Genomic DNA, 21,562 nt, shown 5'->3' with positions numbered 1-21,562 from the left:
CATAATAATGAGATTTCGAGATGTATCAGATGATTGTGTGGATGGTGATTGTGGAAAAAAGAGTGGATTATGAGAGGCAAAGAAAGAAGGTTAGAAAGAGAGTCGGAGAGAGAGAGAGAGAGAAAAAGAGTTTGTTTTGTACGACAATTGTTGCTTTTAGAATGAAAGAGTGGTTGCAGTTGTAGTTTGTTTTTTTTTTTTTTTTTTTGTTTATAGGAATTATCTATAAGTGAAGGATATTATAGTCATTTTACTGCATGAAGGGAGGTTAGTACAATTATTCAAACTTGAAAGGAGATAAGTGAAATTGTCAGAAATCTCAGGGGAGATTTTTGAAATTATCCCCATAAAAAATGACAGACATTCACTTTCTTGCTATTTTACACGGAAAAAATTTGTATTCTCAGAAGGGGAAAAAAGTATCAGAAAAATTTATTGAAAATTTTCGTGATGTCTCAGAACAAATGCCAATTGAAAAAGCTTATTTTAGTAGATGCTTTAATTATGAATTTTATTGAAAGTAATTAATATAGAAGTGGGCATAAAATCATATAAAATCATGGTATACAAAAAATGTGATTTTTTTAAAGGTTCGTAGCCTACGAGATTTGGAATTTTAAAGCATTTTTTTAATGGTTTTTATTTTTATTATTTTTATTTTTTATATTTTTGCCCGACAAGCTGTGCCTTAGGATTAGAGGTGTCAAAATAGGTTTGGAGGATTGGTTAAAATGGATAATGAATATAAGTGAGTTAACCCATTTATACCCATTTAATTAATTGGTATAAATGGGTAGTCACAAAATGAATTGGATAACCCAATTACTCATTTATAACTCATTTATTTTAACTTTTTTGTAAACTCATTTAAATTCATTTTTGCAAACTAAATTATCAATTTATACCACTCTTTGCACTCATCATTAATTTTAAATATTTACTTATAACACTCAATAAGCCTAATTACAAATTTTTTTCCATCCGTACTCTATGTCGCAAAATTACATACTATTTAATAATTGAATAATAAGAATATAAAAATTTGAACTAAGTACTATAAAAGTTAATATAAAAATTTAATCCAAAAATTTTGAACCCCTAGCATTTTTTGCATATGTAAATTTAAATTTTCATTTTGGAAAGGTAGGAAAAAAGGCTAAAACTTGTCATAAATTGGTAATGTTGAAAAATGAGCAAATTAACAATCAAAGAGAAAATACAATGATAAAATAAAACCAACAAATAATAATAATAATAATGAAACAAAAGTAGTTAACATTGTGATAAAATGAAGAATTTGAAAAAAAGGGTCGGAGAAGAGCAAAGACTTGGGAAAAAATAATTTTAAATAAGTTAATTGGATTTGATGGGTTACTCAATAATAGCCATTTATACCTATATGCAAAAACTTAAGATATTCTTATTCATCTATTTATGGGGATTATAGGTAAATTTAGTTAAATAAATTTGTTTATCACCTATACTTAGGAGTATGATAGTAATAACATAGATGGAATTGTCAGTGGTGACGTGGCTTTAGTGGTAGGAACAAAAGTTTTCTATACTTTTATTCCCCCTTCTGTTAATAGTGATGGACTTGGTGGTGTTTGTCGAGGCAAAAAGATGATAGTGTTAGTGGTTTTGGGGGTACAAAGAAGAATGTAAGAGAGTATTTTTGTTCTCTAACAAGAAGGTAATATAGGATTTTCATATAAAATTTGTGTTATCTTGAAGATTTTATTATCCAAACAATAAATACGAGTAGATTGGTGTAATTTTTGAAATTAGAGGAGAGTCAGGTGAAATTATTAGAAACCTTAAGAAAGGTTTATGAAACTATCCCAAAATAAAATGTAGAATATTTGGTAAGTCCAATAGTAGGATAATCGTGCAATAGTAGGCCCAAACTACGATTGGATCCACTCAATAAGGGCAGCATATCAACGTAGCAAAATGTTTTTACTTGCGGAGAAATTTCTTGAACCAAAGAGCAGAGCTTTTGGGATATCTTTTCAGTCCGTCTTTGTAATCCACATAGCATATGCCGAACCTCACGGTGTAACCGGAGTCCCATTCGAAATTGTCAATAAATGACCAAGCAAAGAAACCCTTAACATTCACTCCCAATCTGCCAAGATACGTTTGATTTCTTATCAAAATAAGCACCTTATAAAGTTACAAAAAACAAAGAAAAAGATAAACAAAAGTACCATTATAACATCAGTAGGCAACAAAATGGCTACTTTTTATTTTTTTTTTAAAAAAAAGGATTTAAATTTTGCTAAAATTAGAATTTGTTGAGTACTATTTAGTTGACATCTAATACGGTAGTATGGCTTGGAATAAAATTTTGGCTTGGGTTTTGTTTGATTAGATGTAAAGTTATGTGAGAAAGTGAGGTGAAGGAAATCAAGTAAAGAAAAGAAAATTCACTTTCTTACACATGTTTGATTGACAAGCAAATTTTTGAGTGAAATTAGATGGTGGTGATTATTATGAATAGCACGTATAACTTATTATTTTCTTTTAAAATCTTGCAGATTTTGTAGGAGATAAAATGTACAAAAGTGCGGAAAAGTGTGGGTAAATTTTATAACTTTTCTGCTAATTAAACACACAGAAAGGTACGAAAACCTAATTTTCCTTCACTTTTCCATACTTATAATTGCAAACAACTACAGAAAGCAAGTAAACTCACTTAATGGCTTCTTGAACAGCCAAAAGATGGCGATGGTAGAAATCAACTCGTTGGAAATCCTTGATGCTTTTTATTCGTGTGCTATTATTTGCATCACCAATCCCTGAAAATAATCAGAGCAATCAAGAGAGAACAAAAAGATAAAAGAGAAGCAAAGGTATTAATAATAGATTGTCTTATGTACCATTCTCCGTGATATAAATTGGTGGATTATTGTAGTTTTTCTTGGTGTATTCAAGAAGATCTCGAAGTCCTTTTGGATAGGCATAGAAGGCACTGACTCCAGTCTACAATGAATTTTCAGAAAAATATTAAATATTTTTCCATGTAAAACAGGGAATGTGGAAAAATCAAGAAATTATCGGCCAGACATACCGGATCACCTAGGAACTTTCCATTCCTTTCAGCTGGAAACCAAGAAAATAATCAAGAATTTGTATAGCATAATTCATAAATTGGAAGAATTAACTACGGTTTTTGTGGCAAAAATATGAGATTATCTGTCATAGAACTTACAAGTGAGGCTGACTAGAGGATCTGTAGAGCTGCTAACGTTGATATTATTCTGAGAGGCAATATGAACTGCATATTTTGCTGTATAATAATTCAGTCCAAGAAAGTCGAAAGAACCCTTGATTATCTTAGATTGCTCCGGGGTAAATTTGGGCAAACGATTCTTAACAAGTTTATGCATGCTTGCAGGATAATCCCCATATATCAATGGATGTATAAACCTGCGAAACCATCACAAATCCATGACACATTGTCAGCGTGCATCTATAGATGAGATTGCTTAGACAAGATAGATGAAGCACCAAAAGTTTATGTTCTAATTTAACTTATTTTAAGAACTATTATTTATTGTTTCTTGACAAAATGCGAGCCCTGAATTTTGAATTGCAGAATCATTAGTATTACCATTAATTTGGATGTCTTGTCTTACAGCTATAGTTTTTAGTCTACAACTATAGTTTTTAATCAATGTAAATTTCAGATAAATACTTGTCCTACTTTTTGCTTACTAGATAGAAAATGGAAAAGAGCAAACAATAAATCTAGAACAGGAATACAATTCCTATTCCTTGAAGTTGACGATTGACACAGTTGAACCAGAAAGAATTCAATGTTTGCAAAGAGAATTGTTGTCCAAACTCACCATCCATACATAAAATCAAGAGCTCTTTGTTTTGCAAGAATGTCAAGCTTGCTTCTAGAGTACGGTTCCATCCAGTGAGACACCAACGCAATCCCTATCTGTCCTTTTTGAGTTGCCTGCGAATTGAAGTTTCAATTACACATTTGAAAGTGTATATGCCCTAAAATCAAACAACTTTTAAGGTTTAATATGCATTTGAATTATTTATGTTACAACAAATGACATCTTTATTATATTGATCGCTTATATATTATATATGGATGATAAAACCCTTAAAATAAATCTAATCGATGAAATTATATGCATTTGAAAGTGTGTATGCCCTAAAATCAAACAACTTTTAAGGTTTAATATGCATTTGAATTGTTTATGTTAAATGACATCTTTATTTTATTGATTGCTTATATATTATATAAATATGAAAAAACCCCAAAAATAAATCTAATCAATGAAATTATAAGAGTTATGATAGTGAGATTCATTCAATTATAGATAAGGTTTATTTTTAAATATCTCTAGTCAAAGTATTAATAAGAAAGGGCATTGTTAATAAGGTTAGATTATCATATATTATGATATTTCTATATGAGAAGTAGTAGATCTCATCTACTATGGTGAGACACCTAAATTAGTATATGGGTGCTTGATAACGTGATCAAATTCACTAGATTGATCCGTATAGAGATATCCTTCAAGTGTCAAATGGTTAATCTCTAAGTGACATTTGTGTAAGTGATCCTTACACTTAAGGTTATCGTGGTATATTGAGTATGGATGATTATACTTTGTTTGTTATATGATTACTTCCATAACAGGGAATGCTCACATTAGTGGCAGACAGGTATATACTTGAAGTATGAAAAGATAGTGAATAACTTATAAGGATTTACCACCTTATTTGGAAGAGAAATTATCTCATATCTGGTCACTTGTAGAAGTACAACTCAGAATTCTAAGTACTAAATGGAAGAGTCTTAGGAAATGTTTCTAAGTACTTTTTTATCGGAGTTATATTTTGGTACAAAAATGAACATAAATCACATGTTGGAATAGGTACAACTTATTCCAAGATTAATGTGAGATAAGTGTGGTAAAAGGTTATTAATTACACAGTGAACGCTCACTGAAAGGTGAAATCATTCACTTGACTTTTCTCGTTACTTGGATGGTCATGATGCATTGCTAGATAAAAATCTTGATTTATAAGTATGAGTTGATTGATTGATGGAATCAATGATAAATTAAAAGGAGTTTTAATTCATCTAATTAATTCTTATTTATTAAGAATTATAACTCAAACTTATTGCTAACGTATATGAGAACCCAATGAGTCACACATATTAAGAACTTCTTTAGTTGGATTTAATAAATTTCAAGTAGGGACTTGATAGATAAATTTTTATAACTTATATTTTAATTTACGAGACAAATTAAACTTAAGGGATTCATAGTGCAAATAGGTTTAAGACTTCCAAATATAAGTGTTGTATTAGAATAAGGAATCTGAATCCTCTTAAAACTGATTTCAAGTTTTTATAAGGATATAGACAACTTATTTGTCTATAAATATTCACTAAACTTTTGCTAACAAGACTAATTGATACGCATATTATGTCAACACTAACTAGGATTTTTACAACCAATTTGTGGGAGGTACCTTAGCAATAGATGGCACTAATCTAACTTAAACTAATTCGACCTAGGGGTTCTAACTAGGGAGGTTCATGTGGATCACTGTTAGAGGTTGGACACTTGTGTGACTACGTGGATCACTTTGCTTCTCTGTGTCAAATTTCCACCGGTTCAAGAAAATTTTCATGGATTAAGATAATTTCTTGAATAACTCTTTGTCACAAGATTTAATCAAAGGTCAATCTACTAAAGGAATAAAAAAAATTTAAAATTTTCCGCTATGCATGTTTCTATGATTCCTTACAACATTTAACATCTACTCATGTATAGAAATAACCTTTCCTAATATGATTTTAGAGTTCATGAGATAAATGCAAAATTGGCGATGCATGGTGAAGATTAAAGAACCTAGCTATGTTCATTGATGGTTAACGAAGAGTCTTAACTTATAACGTAGAGATGCTCTTTTTATGTGAGAAGTCTTTTGGAAACAAAAATCAAATGCGCCAAAATGAACATTAGTTCAAACGAGCCAACAAACAAATTCTAGCATTAAATAGTATGGATGATTTTTAGATAGTTAATTAGCTACGGGAACAAGAAATGACATTGCTGACCTGGTATTTTTCTCTGTATAATTTTACAGCTGCTGCATGACAAAGAAGCATATGGTGTCCGACTATATAAGGCTCAGTTGCTGAATTTCCCGCTGGGCAATCGTGGTTTAGCCAAGCAGAGCAGCGACCGGGAGCCTTAGTTCCCTCATCATAACCTCTATTAACGAAAATATATGGCTCGTTCATGGTAATCCAATGCTTTACTCGATCACCAAATTCCTTGAAACACTGCTCTACAAAATCTAAGTAGTCATCCCTGAAAACAGGATTGAAATTGGGTTTCTTTAATTTGCCATATATATATATATATATATGTATGTATATATATATGTGCGTGTGTCTATATATATATATATAACATATTGTCATAGTTATAGATGCAATTATCAAATAGTGCAAAATGGAAATTTTTTATTTTTTTCTTTTTGGATGAAGGCAAAGTATGCTATCTCAGTAGATTGCTCCTAGGGATGGCAATTGGGATAGGTGCCTACTAGGGGCTAATGGGGTAGGGGGGAATTTTTTCTCCCGTTAAAAAAGGGGACTCCACCCATTACAAAAATATATTTATATATGTATATATAATATTTAATTTAATTATACAAACTTATAATAATATCATTATTAGTTATAATATTATATAATGTATATTAGTATATGTAATATAATTGATATTATCAATTATACTAATAATTATATATGTCTACTAATAGAAATTATTAATTAGTTATACTAAATTTACTAATACATTTATACTAGATTCTTAATTACGCTTAACACTAACACTTTTTTTCTCAAAAAAAATACAATAATCACTTAGTGATTGTATTTATTTCAAAAGTGAAAATTTGACTACTTTAGTTGTATTTGTTTCATCATATTGGATTGTATTCAAATAATTTTTGTTTGATTGTTTTTATGGATTTCAATTGTGAAATTACAATGAATAATAACTTGGTGATGTGTTGATATTTTAGTATATAATTATTTGCTAAAATTTGACTACAATTAAATTACATGACAAATTTTTATTAACCCCACAAGGAAAGCGGGGCGGGGGCTGGGAGAACTCGCCCGTTGCCATTCCTATTTGCTCCCATTATTAGTTAGAACTTAGAGTCAAAGTGCTTATTGGCGATCATGACATATAGGCTTATGCCAAACATAACCATTTTGTTTAGAAGATTCAACGTGGCTGATATAGGCCATGCTCAAATTCATCTTCCTTATTGACCTGTTTGTGTTCTGGAAAATGTGGATCAAGTTAGGAAGGTCATGTTCTTGAAGTATATGGATGGTCATTTTTCTTCATGAATCTAATGACAAAACTCTTTCCTCAAAGTTAAACAAAAGAAAACTGCCACAAGCTATTTCACCCTCTGGTGATAGATTGCCTGCCCGGGATTGGGTCTGTTGCGGTTGTAGGTACAATGGCATCATACAATTAACTCCCTTGATTTGCCATAAGGGTCCGGAATCTAGGTCGTTCGCTTAAATTTGACGGCCAAATGTTGTCTACGGTTGCACCTAAATCTGGCTATCTGAGGTTGAGTTGGGTAAAAGCTAGTGAATGCTGGGACAAGAAGAAGAAAAAGAGCAAAAAGAAAAAAGAAAAAGAAAAAGAAATGAGCTTAATTGGAATTTAAATAAATAATAATAAAAAAAAGAAATCCTAATACGTTGCATATTAGCCATTAGAAATTGTCAAGTCCAAATCCAACCTCGACCTACTATTGGAAATAAGAAGAGACCATCCTAAAATAGGGAGCAGGCATGAGTTAAAAGATAGAATTTGAGCAATTTTATGAATCGGATTGGAAAAACTCATAGACACAAATAATTTTTAGATTAAACGGTTTTAATTTAGCTACGACCTCCATTAGCTAAAAAAGAGTTCGAATTTCCATTAAGTTTTACTTACACAATAAGAGGGCTCAGAAAGCTATGGTACTCATCTTCAAGTGTTTGGGGAGTGTCCCAATGGAAGATTGTCACGAAGGGCTTTATACCTAAGTATGATATCAGGAAAAATTGTTAATAAGCAGTTCAATAAAGAAAAAAAGGTTTGTTCCACGGAAGTGAAAGGTTTAGTAAACGAACCATTTGATATGAGTTCGTTGATGAGATTGTTGTAGAAAGCCACGCCTTCCTTATTAACACCTCCGCTAAGCTTCCCACCTAAGAATTTACAAAAATGACGAGTAATAAGAGTGAGACAAAACCATGTTAATTTTGATCAATAGTTTTTATTCGCATATGTCTATCTTACACTTAATTTACCATCTAAAATTACAAATACAATGGTCCCCATGTATATAGATACTCAGACAGTTTATTACTTCTCAAAAGACTAACACTCGAGGAGGATCTTATTATTCCGTCTAGTCTACTTTGAACACACATTAGGCAAACCGCTTAATTATACATCGAATATGACTATTGAACTTTGTTATGGTGCGTCAAAAGATAAAGTATGAATGATTGAATGAGTTAGAAAATGAACAAATTCTTTGAGCAATAGTTTTTGTTGTATGTCTTACGAGGCAATATTCTGGGCCAGGAGATGGAAAATCTGAAAGCATCCAGTCCTATAAACTTCATCAATTTGACATCATCCTGTTGCCAACACATAAAGAAAAGGGAGTTAATCAGGCGGCGTACATGTTACTGGTGAATACTGAAAATGATGATGATGTTTTCTTCTCTTTTTGAAGACCTTTCTTTTTTCCTTCTGCTGTGTTATTTTGCTTTTCCTCTTTCTTTTCATTTTCAATTTCTTCTTCTTTAATGTGGCGGGGAATTGTTGAGCCATTATTGAGCGGTTGCCAAGAGAGAGGTGAAGGAGAAAACAGCAAAGGAAGTGGGAAAAAAGAAAACTTAGAAGCAGACTAAAAGATTGTTCAACTATTTGAGACTGAAACTTTTCAAATAAGGCATGAAGCATGCCTTTACTAACTTCTGATGTGGTATACGTATCTAAGAGCTAATTAGCCATAAAAAGGACCCTCTCATATCAGCAGGGTCGTCTTATCTATGATAAATCAAGTCTAGTCAAGTCTAATCAAGTCTATGATAATTGAACTTGATCGAGTTTTTAACGTAAAACTCAAGCTCGAATTTGAACTTAGTTTCAAATTTAGTCGAGATCAAAATAAAAGCTGTAATATCTTTTAAAAAGGAAAAAAAATATATTTTACTCTAATAAATAATAAAACTATGGGAGACATTTATGTAATTTCAATACTAATAAAACATTAATTAAAAAAAATATAAAATCAAGCAAGTTCAACTAGCCAATATAAGTTGAGTATATTTATACTTGGACATAACTCGATAGTCCCGCTAAATTGACCCGAACTTAAATTAGGGAGCAACATCTCGAGAGAGTCCATCAAAGAACCTAATATGTAAGTTAGGAATTCAACTCTGATCTAAAAAAAAAATTAAATTATTAGATTTCGAACCCTTACTTATATATTAACCGCTCTTTCTTAAGACTGGAATCGGACCCCCTGCCAAATCCATGACACACTTGATCCAACACCAGCCAAACTCCTTGACATTTTGATCCACCATCAAGAAAGAATTTTCATCAGTTCAACTTTGAGAAAAATCCACTTGCTTATGAGTAGTTTTGCAACCTGAATTTCTAATATCACTTTTTAGGAAGAGACACCTCAAGAGAGCCCACCAAAAAAGCTAATATGTAAGTTAGGAATCCAATTATAACCCAAAAATTTAAACTATTAAATCCCGGATCCTTAATTACATATTAACTGTTTTTTCTTCGTCTTTCAAACCAATATGAAAAATAGCTTTTTTCTCATGAATCTAACAACTTAGAATTAATCGAACTCAAATCAAGTTTTAACGGACGAGATTGGTGGCCAGCCAGGCCGAGTTGCTTGCAAGTTGCAGTCGTACTCTTCTCCTTATCAGTGTCCCGTGTGTTTCCTTCTAACGCTAATGGTGGAACCTCACGTAGATGTTTATTATTCGTTTCCTTGAGAGAATTAGGCAGATTATGACACATTTGTGTGCTTCGGCTAAAATGAAAAGATCCTGAAATCTACTTTCGTATAAAAAAGGCATTGAAGCCTTATTTTTTTAGTTCTTGTTGGTATAGAAATAGACGATCCCATAATAAATTAGTTACATCTGATATGAGGCAAGTCTCTATCAGATAATATGGAAACAACTCGTAACTTATGTACAAAAAGTTTTTTTAAAAATTTTTTGGGTACTAAAAGTTATGCTAATTAGATGCATTTCATTTACATGTAAATTACATAAATGAATAGAAAAAAAAATAGCTTATCAAATGTTCATATTTGGAAAATTTTGAAGATATATTTCATATAATCACAAGTTATTTTTGACAGTGTTTTTTCCTCATAAAAAATATTTTTGCTTAGAAAATATTTTCTTTTATGAGACCTGATTTTCTCTAGAATCAAAGAAATGATTATAAAAAAACATTTTGTCATCAAGATTCAAAATTTTTGAAAACGAACTCTTTGGACTGATTGAAAATGCTCGTTTTCTTCAAAACAAAGAATCCAAAATTTGTATGGTAGACCGTCCTTATATGCAAGTGGTGACTTAGATTACTTTTGGCCCCAGTGTTATCCTGAAATATACTCCGTTTGAATAAACTGTTTTTGAAGTGTTTTAAAAGATTTTACTATAATAATGTATATAAAAAAATTTTATTATAAAAATTTTTAAAAATATTTAATATATTATATGAATAGAATATTTTTTAATTATTTTTATTTATGTATTATTATAATATCATATTAAAAAAAAAATTTTTTAAAAAAGACCAATCCAAACATTGTACCATATAAAAGGCTGGGCAACGATTGTAACCTCTGAAGGGGACATGGCACATGGTCTACAACCAATCTAGGCCACAACTGGATGATTGCATTTTATTGGAGAAGGTGTACGAAATCAGTCCAAACGGTCTTAGTAATCAACAATAATTGTTGTTGCATGCTAGTCATTTTCTTTCCCCCTCCCTCCAAAACTTTTCAACTTGATGTACATTTTTAAGCAAGGAAGATGTGGAATTTAAGAAACACGTGAGAAGAAGGGAGGATTTAAATTCAGAATCTTTAAATCTAATATGCATTTTACTTGTTTATAAATTATAAAAATCAGTTTGTCTAATGGATGCCCATAACACACTTGTTAAGATAAATTTCATGTGTTATATTTTTAAAAATATAAAATTAATTAGAAAAAGTAATAAATATAAGTGAGGTTAGGTAAGATTAAATAACAAATATATATAAATACAAGAAAGAATAATAATTATTAGTATATATATAATAGTTAGATGAGTGCTAGATTATTAGTGTATATATATATATATATATATGATAGATTATGTAAATAGCAAATTATTAGTATATATATATATATATGAGATGTTAGATGAATATTAAATATATTAACAAGTACCGCCCGCTAGAATAACCCTTACAAAATTTGAAGAGCCAGTCAAGTCATGCATGTAGATAATTCACACACACGGTATCACATCATTAGATTTGTTTGGACAGCTGATTATTTTTCTAAATATATTTGTTTAAATTATCATTTTAATTTTTAATTTTTTTATCTCATATATATCACATCATAAAAATGCTACAGTAAAAAATATCGCAAATATCTTACCATCCAAACAAACACTAGTTAATCAATCAACTCTCCGTCTTGTCTAGTATTAGTCAACATTATGTTCATACGTTTTTCAGAAAATAATAATATACCTTGTATCGATGATAAAAGTCTTCGGCTACGTCACCATTACTCCCATCCGAGATTTTCCCTGCCAAAAAGTTCTAATGTTTAAGAAAAAGTATGGTTGAGTTGAGATGTCACATGAATTATCGGCATCAGGCAAAGACTCTTAGGGTGTGTTTGTTTCAATGTAGAATATTTTCCCTAAGAAAACATTTTCAATGAAAATGCTTTCCTGGAAAATATCTAATTTTCCCTTCATTTTCTGGTGTTTGGTGCAATTTTAAGAAAATCTTCCAAAAAAATTAAAATCCTCCAACAATAATATTGTCCTCGGATTTCTCTTTCGGTAATTGCTACTACTAATTATCATTACCTCTACCCACCTCATCAGTCACCACAAACAATCCCCAATCCAAATCCTTTCAAGTCCCAAAAAATAAATTAAAGACCATAACCAAGAACTCACAATCTCCCAAACCCAGTTGAGTATCATTGTAATAAAAAGTTTAAATTATTGATTGAACCATTATAAGAAATTAGAAATTGTAACTTGACGTTTATTGTATTAACTCTTCTTCTAAAAGTATTCCTCCTGCCTCCATTGGCTTCACTTTTTTTTTCCTTCTCCAAAGCTTCTCAATGTAAAGCCCAATTTAGATCTAGAATTGTATAATCCATAAATGTGTTTGTGTGGAGCAAGTGAAAATGAATAGTAGGGAGGAACATAAGAAAGAAGGGAGCTCGAAGAGGTGGAAAGTTGTGGAATTTGCAGAAGCAAGTGCAGGGATGTTGCTCTTGATTTGATCTTTGTGATGTAGTACTTGATGGTTTTGTACAATAGCCAAGTACCAAGGAGACTAGTAAGTGACGATAGTTGTCGGAAATTAACTTCCGTGTCTTAATTCCGGAAGTCATTTTACACCAAGTTATGTAAAAGATTTTCTACTGGAAAAAATTTTCCTGACCTCTTTTGCAACCAAACACCAGAAATTGAAGAAAATATTTTCTGGAAAAGATTTTCAGTCCAAACAAACAGAGCCTTAAGCTTGCACATTTCGCATTGCATTTGTTACGGAATTATTTTCTGATAATTCTAATATTCAGGGATTTGGATTCTCAATGCTTTTGCTTATAGCCCATGTATCCTATTAGATGTAATTAAAGCAGATTGGATTAACAAGGGCAGAGAAGAGACTCCAAATCTGGCATTTGCTACACTGCGTTGTTACAAAATTTGTGTTTGAATAGAGTATTAGTTAAAATAATTATTATAATATTTTTTATAATATGATGTATGTGAAATAAAAATATAATTGAAAATATAAAAAGTTAGATTAGAAAATATATTTATGATGCAAGTAAAATATTATTTATAAAAATGTATGTGTTTGTATCAATTGTGTGTACTTATTTGCCATTGCAATCCTCACCAAATTATTTCTTCATAGAGCAAAAAGTCTTTTTGGCCCTCATACGTGATGAATTTACATTTTTAATCATCCAACTATTATTTGTATATTTTTAGTCCCTTGAACTATTAAAAACGTGTATTTATAGGCCTTCCATGAATTTGAATTCTTAATCCTAACAGAACTAGCTCAAAATGATGTCATTTTAATCTTCTTCTTCATTAATGAAGTCCATTGACCGCTATAACTATTCATCCCGACTAACGGGGCGAGGGTTGATAGTTGCTTTATTATTGTCAAAATTTAATCAAATTACACCCTAAGCCTTCGATGATAGCATAGATTTCAAATTTGAGCTTCGTTTTTGTTAAATCTAACTCCATAAGACAAGATCTAAAGTCAAACATGGTAGATCTAATCATCATTTTACACATCAATCACCAATTCTTTTGAATTTCACACCAAAATGTTTCTTGGGGTTGCTCTCTTCACTATTCCGACAAAAAATCTTTCCATTTGCCTTGTACATCGCGCACAATGGTCTTTCCGTCAACTTTAACACCTCCAGTTAGATTGACGGAAGGGTTACAAATATTTGTTTTCAATAGTTCAAAGGCCAAAAGTAGACAACTAATAATCTAAGGGTTAAAAGTTCAAAATCATTAAACTTAGAGGACCAAATAGGCTTTTTGCCCTTTCTTCATATTTTTAAGCCGTATGATTACCCTAAAAAGAAAGAGGGTAGACTTAGCATTTCCCTTCATTGTACTTTTTGACATCCAAAAAACAATAATAAAGAAAAGCAGTAAGCGCTTCTTTTTTTTACAGTAAACCACTCAGGTAAATGCAGTACAGATGAAAAAGTAAATGCGTCAATTCGTAAAAAAAAATTGTGGTTTCATACTGAATTGAGCATCAGTGTCACACATACAGACCTGGATATTTATGGGTAAATGTATCCCAGATACTCGGACCTTTCCCACCTTCAAATGCTGCACCTTCATACTGGAACAAGAAAAGATAAACATTCACAGTTTGGATTACCATTAGGATAAATGCACATAAGGAAGTAAAAATTTAAAATACATTTTTTTTTTCATTTCAGAAAGAAAAAAATGGCAAAAGTACAGGGACTGCAAAAATGGGACTGGCAATTTTTTTTTTTTTCTTGAAGTAAACACGAGATGCCAAGTTTAGTGTTCGAACTCCGTGTGTCTGACTACTGGAAGTGAAAAGAATGAAAAAAAGGACGGTGAAATAACAAGATCAAGTGTACTTGATAGGCAGCTGAGGAAGCTCCAAATACAAAATCATCAGGAAAGCTGCTTCGATTGAATGAAGTTATGACAGTCCTAGCATTCAGAAGATGAATGGGGAGTAGAAGAAGGGCAACCAGAAAAGTGACTTGCATTGCCATAGCTGAGTCTCGTCTTGGAAGTTTTCGAGGTCCCCCCCTTTAAATAGATGAGTTGGCCAATGGTTCCTCAGTCTTCTGTCTTCTATTTATGGAACCTTATGACGTAACCTTTCTGTCTATTTCTGGATCAAAATAAAATTTTAAATGTGTTTAATGCATAAAAATGGAATTTCATTATATACATAAATGTTTCGACGAGATTTTTTTTTTTGGTTGGCAAATCCCGTATATATAGGGGAGCGATGCCAACTCTAAGTAAATATTTTGTGAAAAGGGAAAAAAATAAACTTTACTTCCAAAAATATGCATGAAATAGGAGTACTACACTTATAGAATAAAAAAAAAAATTAACATTTACAAAATGAAGGAAAAATATATTCTTTTTTTTTTTTTGGGCAAATCACGTATATAGGGAGCGAAGCCAACTCTTAAGTAAATATTTTGTTAAAAGAGGAAAAAAGAAGTTTATTTTAAAAAATGTGCGTGAAATAGGGCACTGCTCTTATAAAGTAAGAAAAAAAAATTAACATTTACAAAAAGAAGGAAAAACCTATTCTATCAATTCTGATCTCGCCTCTTGCCGTGGTAGGACTAGTTCACCATTATATTCACTTTAATAACTTTAATGATGCCCCATGCTGGATATGATATCAATTACTTTAGGGATAATTTCAGAAACCTCCCCTGAGGTTTCAAACAATTTCAGAGAGCTTCCCTTAAATTTTAAAAATTACACCCACCACCCTTGCTTTCACTATTTATGCTTCAAAATAGACCCAATAGCCTACATTTTTCTTCATATATCCTAAACTACCCTTCTTGCCAAAAAAAAAAAAAGGAAAGGAAAAAGATTTTTGCTAATCGTCTTCACTAATTGCCCTCTTTTGTTGATTGTCTTCTTCCAAGCAAGACTATCAAAAGCCAAGAAATCCTCTCTACCAAAAATTTTTAAAAAATAAAATAAAAAGAATTTTGATGATTGCTTTTTCTTGGCAAAACCATCGGAAAAGCCAAGCAAACATCCCAAGCTGAATCAAAAGCAATTGCAACAATTCTAGGCGCGCAAAACATCGCAATCCAATTTACTTTCGGCAGCCTAGGCTAATTCTTAGTCTCTATCCAGCCCCAACACTTTCTCTACAAGGTAAGTACACCCGCCTCTTATTATTAAACTGATAAAATTAAATCGATACTCCATCAAATTTTACCAGAAATAAAAAACCTCAAATTTTATCTAAAACCAACACTCCATCAACAACCAATCCCACATGCCAAATCCCCTTACTCTTCCTCCCTTTGCAGCCTTTTGTTTTCTTTCAACAACCCATTTTACAAAACCAAAGATCCATTTCTCAAACTCTTGCGCTCCGTTTGGATTAGCTGTTGTTGGGAGTGTTTTTAAAAAATTTGACTGTAGCAAAGTTTTTATAGTATATTTTGAAATATTTTTAGAATATATTTTGGAATATTTAAGAGTAGTAGAGTTTTTAGAATATATTTTAAGATTTTTTTAAATATTAAAAAAAATTTAAGACTACTTTTTAGAGTACTTTTTAAAATTTTTTATAATATTTGAAAAACTAATTTTTGAAAAACTCAATGATTGATCTTTGGCATCACCAAGTTTTATCACCCATAATCAACTAAAATTGGATAAAGAACATAGATACAAAAAAAATCAAACCCACCACACCCTGAATAGTAAAAAAAAGGAGGAAGGGATGAGTCTAATCAAATCAAGTTTGCAAAGAGAAGGGAATTGATGCAGAAAAAGTAAAAGAAAAAAAAAGGAGACGTCAAGTAGGAAAAAGAGGGGGACAAGCACGGGCAAGTGTTGATGGGCAATAGTTAGGTCCTAAAGTAGAACAGGAAAGTTGGGTAGACGAGAATTGGAGAGGGGCGATGGGAAGTTGGGCAAAGGAGGATGTGGGAAAAAAAGCAAGGTAAGGGGCATCCAAGAGAGAGAATCAATTGTTGCTGTTTTTGTTCTTGGTTTGGATATTCAAATTTTTTCCAACAAAAAATGTCTTTAAGTATTCTATGAGGGGTAGTAGAGTACTTTTGCACTGATAGGGAGGTATGTGTAATTTTAAATTATTGAGGGGGGCTTCCTGAAATTGTCAAAAATTTCAAGGGAGGTTTCTAAAATTATTCCTTTACTTTATTTATCGGGATAATTTTGAAACCTTCTCTAAGGTTTATGACTATTTTACTGGTCTCTCTTTAGATTTTGAAAATTATAATAACCTCCCTTGAGGTTTATTATCTTGTAACATTTAGATTTAATTAATAATTAAAAAGTGATATTAGACTAGAGAAAATAATATGATTCTACCATTGGCTCTCATCTACTAAGTTATTTAATTAATCTAATATCAATCTAACCATTAAAGAAAATACTAGAATTTGCTGTTTATTGTCAAGGATTAAATCACATATTGCATTAAAATAATATACCATTATATATATTTCACTTAATGTAACATCCAAATTGCTCTTTTCAATTATAAACCCAATGTCAAATATAATCAATAACAAATAATCAAAAATAATTTGAAACTAAAATATTACAAAGAGCGAAATTTAATACCATAAAAATCTCAACAACTAAGATTAATATACCAATACGATGTTTATGATATTAAAGTTTGTTCTCTGTAACATTTTGGTTGCAAATTTTTTGATTATTTGTTGTTAATCATGTATAATAATGGGTATGTAACTGAAAAGAGTAATTTGGATCCTGTATATGTGAAAAATATAAAATGATATACTATTTTTTGATATTATATATAATTTGTTTCCTAATGACGAACAACAAATTTTTAGTATTTCTCTTTAATATTTGGGTTGCTATTAAATTAATTAAATAATATAATAGATGAGGGGTAATGATAAAATCATATTATTTTCTTCCTTCTAGTATCACTTTTTAATTGTTAATTGGGTCTAAATGTTATAAAATAATTAATCTCAATAAAAATTAGTGTAATTCTTAAAATTTAGAGGAAGGACAATGAAATAGTCAAAAATCTCAGGGACGTATCTGAAATTATCCCTTATTTATTTGCTCTTCGAACGCAGTGAAAAGCCAAGGATGAATATAGAGGACAGACGTGATAGCTCAATCAAATACTTAAAAAACCTTATGCGGCTGTCATTGTCAGATGCTCTCTCTCTCTCTCTCTATCAAACGTCAACAATTTATGGGATAATTTCAGAAACCTCCCTTGAGCTTTCATGAAATATCACCTAATTTCCCTAAACTTTTCAAAATCTCACTTAGCACCCTTGAAGTTATAGTAGGACCACATATTAATATCAAAGGTGATGAATTGTCAATAATACCCTCGTATTTAAATTTTCTGAACTTGTTTTTCTTTCTCTAAATTTCCTACTTTTCTTTAACAATTTTTATACAAACATACACACATACATACATACATACATACATACGTACATACATATATATATATATATATATTTATATATAATTGAATTGCAAATGTCAATGAAATATAGAATTTAATCAATGAAATATTCAATGCATTTGGAGAAGAATAGCTTCAGTTTTTTTTTTTCTGTTTTTTCCCTTTTTGGTGTTTCACAACTTTATTTATTTATTCCTATTCATGTAGAGCGCAAGAGAAATAAAGTAATTGAAACTCCAAATAGTTTTTCAAATTCGGACTTTTTTATAATAAAATTTTTGTATTTCACATCCATAAAAAAAATCTGTCTATTTTGAGTAAATTTTTTGTATGATATTGAAGTTAAATTTCATCTATTACTAAGTTTTTTTTGCTCAAATGTATGATTTTACATGCTAATTACCTTCAATGCTATGAAGGGTTCTATTTGTAGAAATGGTTTAAAAAATAGTATTTGTTTTTACTATCTCTTCATACTGTAGAAGTGACTGTTGGCTGTAACATAAAATCTTACCAATTTTTATCTCATCACTTTTAAGATGGTTCCAATTTAGTACTTTTTTTCTTTGGTTTGTAAAATGTTCATTTTTTTTAGGGATAATTTCAGAAACCTCCCCTGAGGTTTCTGACACTTTCACTGACCTCCCCTGAGGTTCTAAAAATTTCACTTACCTCCCTTACTTTTGATTTTTTAGTAACAATGCAGCCCAAATCATATTATAATATTAGTTTCATGAGTGAGAAAGTAATTTTATTCCAATGCTGCCCTTTTGCTCCTTGTATTAGTAGAAGATTAAAAGAAAAATAAATGATAGGGACTGATTACTAAAGTTAAGGGGGTGTAAGTGCAAAAAAAGAGAACAAAAGCACCAGATGTGCCATGCGAGGTATTGTTAGTATGATTTTGCAACGGCTAGCTTCAAATGGTCCAACGGCCAAATTTATACTTGTTTAGTAGCTGAAATGGTCCAACGGCTAGCTGCAAATTCAGCAGCAATAGCATATAAAGCTATTGCAACTTAACTACCTCTGAGGTTTCATACTATTGTCTTACATTAGCTACTGATTTGGAGTGATAAAAAAGTTAATTTGCTGTGCTGCAATCCAAGCTCTGAGTATCAAGTTTTAGCTGCAACCATGGCCTCTTCAAGCCGTAGGGGAGAATCATGGAATTCACCCACATCTTTCTCCATTAAAAACAGATTTTGCCGCTGTAATCGCAAGGCAACGGTAATGATATCAGAAAGTGAAAGGAATCCAGACAAGTTGTACTTCTATTGTGCAAAGTGCAGGTATTTTGAATGGTATAGCGGTGAAGAAGAAGAAGTCACTAGTAGAAGAAACAACCTCAATGCAGAAAGAGGACAAGTTAATGCTAGAAATGGAGAAGGCATTCCAGTTAGGCAAGTTGTGGGGCCAAAGCAATTTCTGATAGCAGGAACCTTAGGGAATGCACTGATCATCATAAACCTCACCCTATTAGCTGTACTTATTTTCATTCAAATTGTAAAATCAATTCGATGAACTCATGTTATTGTGCTGCAATACTGTACCAAGTAATATGATGCCTTTTCTGGTGATTGGAGATTCATACCAGAAGGCTAAGTTACTTGGAATTAATTCAAGCACTAACATGAAACTGTGTATGCAGCTTTTTGGACTTCAGAGTGAAGCAATTAATCACTACCTTATTTCTGTTTTGTCATCCACTATGCCAAATTTGCAAACAATTCTATGTGACTAGTAAACAAAAAGACAGATTAAAGATCAAATGTAGGACATTACATTAGCTAAAATGCCAGTTGCAAGCAGTTATACAACATCATGAGTGCATCACTGCAATCCAACAATACAAAACACCATTTGTATCAAAACACTATATGCAAATGGTAAGGATTGCAATTCCACAGTCACAGTCACTGTAAGAAGGCATTAACAAAAGCATTAACAAAAGAGATACAAGTAGACATAACTAACAGCTGGAATTTAGCACCATCTTGTCAAAACAGCATGCTGATTCTACTGGAACTACTGATGCTTTTGGTCTACTGATTTGTAGATGCGTTTATGCTACTCAATGAAGCATTTTGAGATGTAGTGGTAGGTGGAACTGGAACAACTGGATTAGTGAAAGCAGAGTTGAAGTTTTTTGTTCTACCACCAACTCTTGCTGCAGAAGGTGCAGGATTGTGTCCAAAACGCCTTCCTCTCTGTTACATTTGAGACATAAAGTGCATCAGAAATAGGAAATAGCAGCTAGAATTATGTTATTGACACTAGTTTGGGATAGCATATGTTAATCATACCTTTCTATTAGCATGAGTAGTTGCAGTAGTTTGTTGATTCACTTGAATATGTGCTGCACCATTTTGAGTAGTTGGGGGGCGTGGATTGCTCCCTTGACTGGAGTGCACAACAGGTACGTTTCCAGTTGCATGATCCTAAAACATGAGAGACAAGCTGCAATGAGATTTGCAGTAGATAAACTACTCAATTGACTCAGCATATGATTATCATAACTGTACTTTACCCAGAGAATAGCCCCTGCCAGGCCTGTATTAGCCATTCCTCTACCAGGTCTACCTCTTCTAATTGCCATCTGTGATACCAAACAACTAATTACTATTAGTATAGTTAGGAGGCAGGGATAATATCATATAGTGTAATGTATACCTGTTCAGTAGAAGTAGTGTTGCTAGAGCTTTTCTGCACAGGTGCTCCTTTGCAAGTCCTCTTATTGTGACCAAAAGCTCCACAATTTCCACACTTAAGAGTGCTTGACCTCTTTAGCTGTGCTGTGCAAGTAGTTTCATCAGCTTCCCTTCTTCTATTTACTCTTGGTCTACCAGGAGCTCTTCTTAGAGGTGGTGGCAAGACAGTTGTTGGTAGCACTTCAGGCATAGAAGGCCATCTCTTCACATCAGGAATGGGATGAATCATGTGCGAATATGTTTTTAAATACATGTCTTTGGTGAACCAAACCTCACAGTAGTTCTCTAGTTTTTCTCTCTTATACATAACTCCTAATGCTGCATGCTTGCATGGAATTCCAGAAATTTGAAAAGCACCACAGTCACAGATTCTTTGGCTCAAGTTAACTATGTAGGTCCTGTCCATATCACCAACCTCAAATATATCCTCACTAGCCATATGTATTTGACATTTTCTTGATGCTTGACCAATTTCTGACAGCTTCTCAACAATTCGGGGAGTAATGTGACCAGTCAAAGTGCAGCCTTTCTGGTACCTTTTATGCATTTTTTGCATGAACTTTCTTCTTAAACCATCAACCAAAGTCAGTATTGGTTTTCCTCTTAGATCACCAATCCAAGCATTAAAAGACTCAGTAAAATTATTTGTCACATGGTCACATTTCAACTCAGTCGAGAATATATGTCTACACCAGGTAGTTCTTGGAATTTTATCCAAATATTTCCAGGCATTCATG

The 21,562-nt window shown here is 31.8% G+C and overlaps 1 protein-coding gene across 1 annotated transcript; it reads right to left on the bottom strand.

Annotated features, from left to right (window-relative positions):
• Positions 1-1,795: 1,795 nt before the first annotated feature.
• LOC113727051 (beta-glucosidase 12-like) lies at positions 1,796-14,729 on the bottom strand. The gene is made up of 13 exons (XM_027251021.2): positions 14,543-14,729; positions 14,202-14,271; positions 11,884-11,942; positions 8,644-8,719; positions 8,204-8,281; positions 8,025-8,112; positions 6,104-6,359; positions 3,855-3,970; positions 3,215-3,432; positions 3,074-3,105; positions 2,883-2,985; positions 2,699-2,801; positions 1,796-2,128 (listed from the first exon to the last, which is right to left on the bottom strand). The coding sequence occupies exons 1-13, from the start codon at positions 14,681-14,683 to the stop codon at positions 1,960-1,962; spliced, it is 1,509 nt and encodes a 502-aa protein (XP_027106822.1). The 5' UTR covers positions 14,684-14,729; the 3' UTR covers positions 1,796-1,959.
• Between the last annotated feature and the right edge of the window lie 6,833 nt (positions 14,730-21,562).

The sequence above is a fragment of the Coffea arabica genome, chromosome 2c (genome assembly GCF_036785885.1).
Source record: "Coffea arabica cultivar ET-39 chromosome 2c, Coffea Arabica ET-39 HiFi, whole genome shotgun sequence".
NCBI classification, from domain to species: Eukaryota; Viridiplantae; Streptophyta; class Magnoliopsida; order Gentianales; family Rubiaceae; genus Coffea; species Coffea arabica.
The sequence above is the reverse complement of the archived record's forward strand: the minus strand, read 5'-3'. Positions and strand labels throughout refer to the sequence as shown.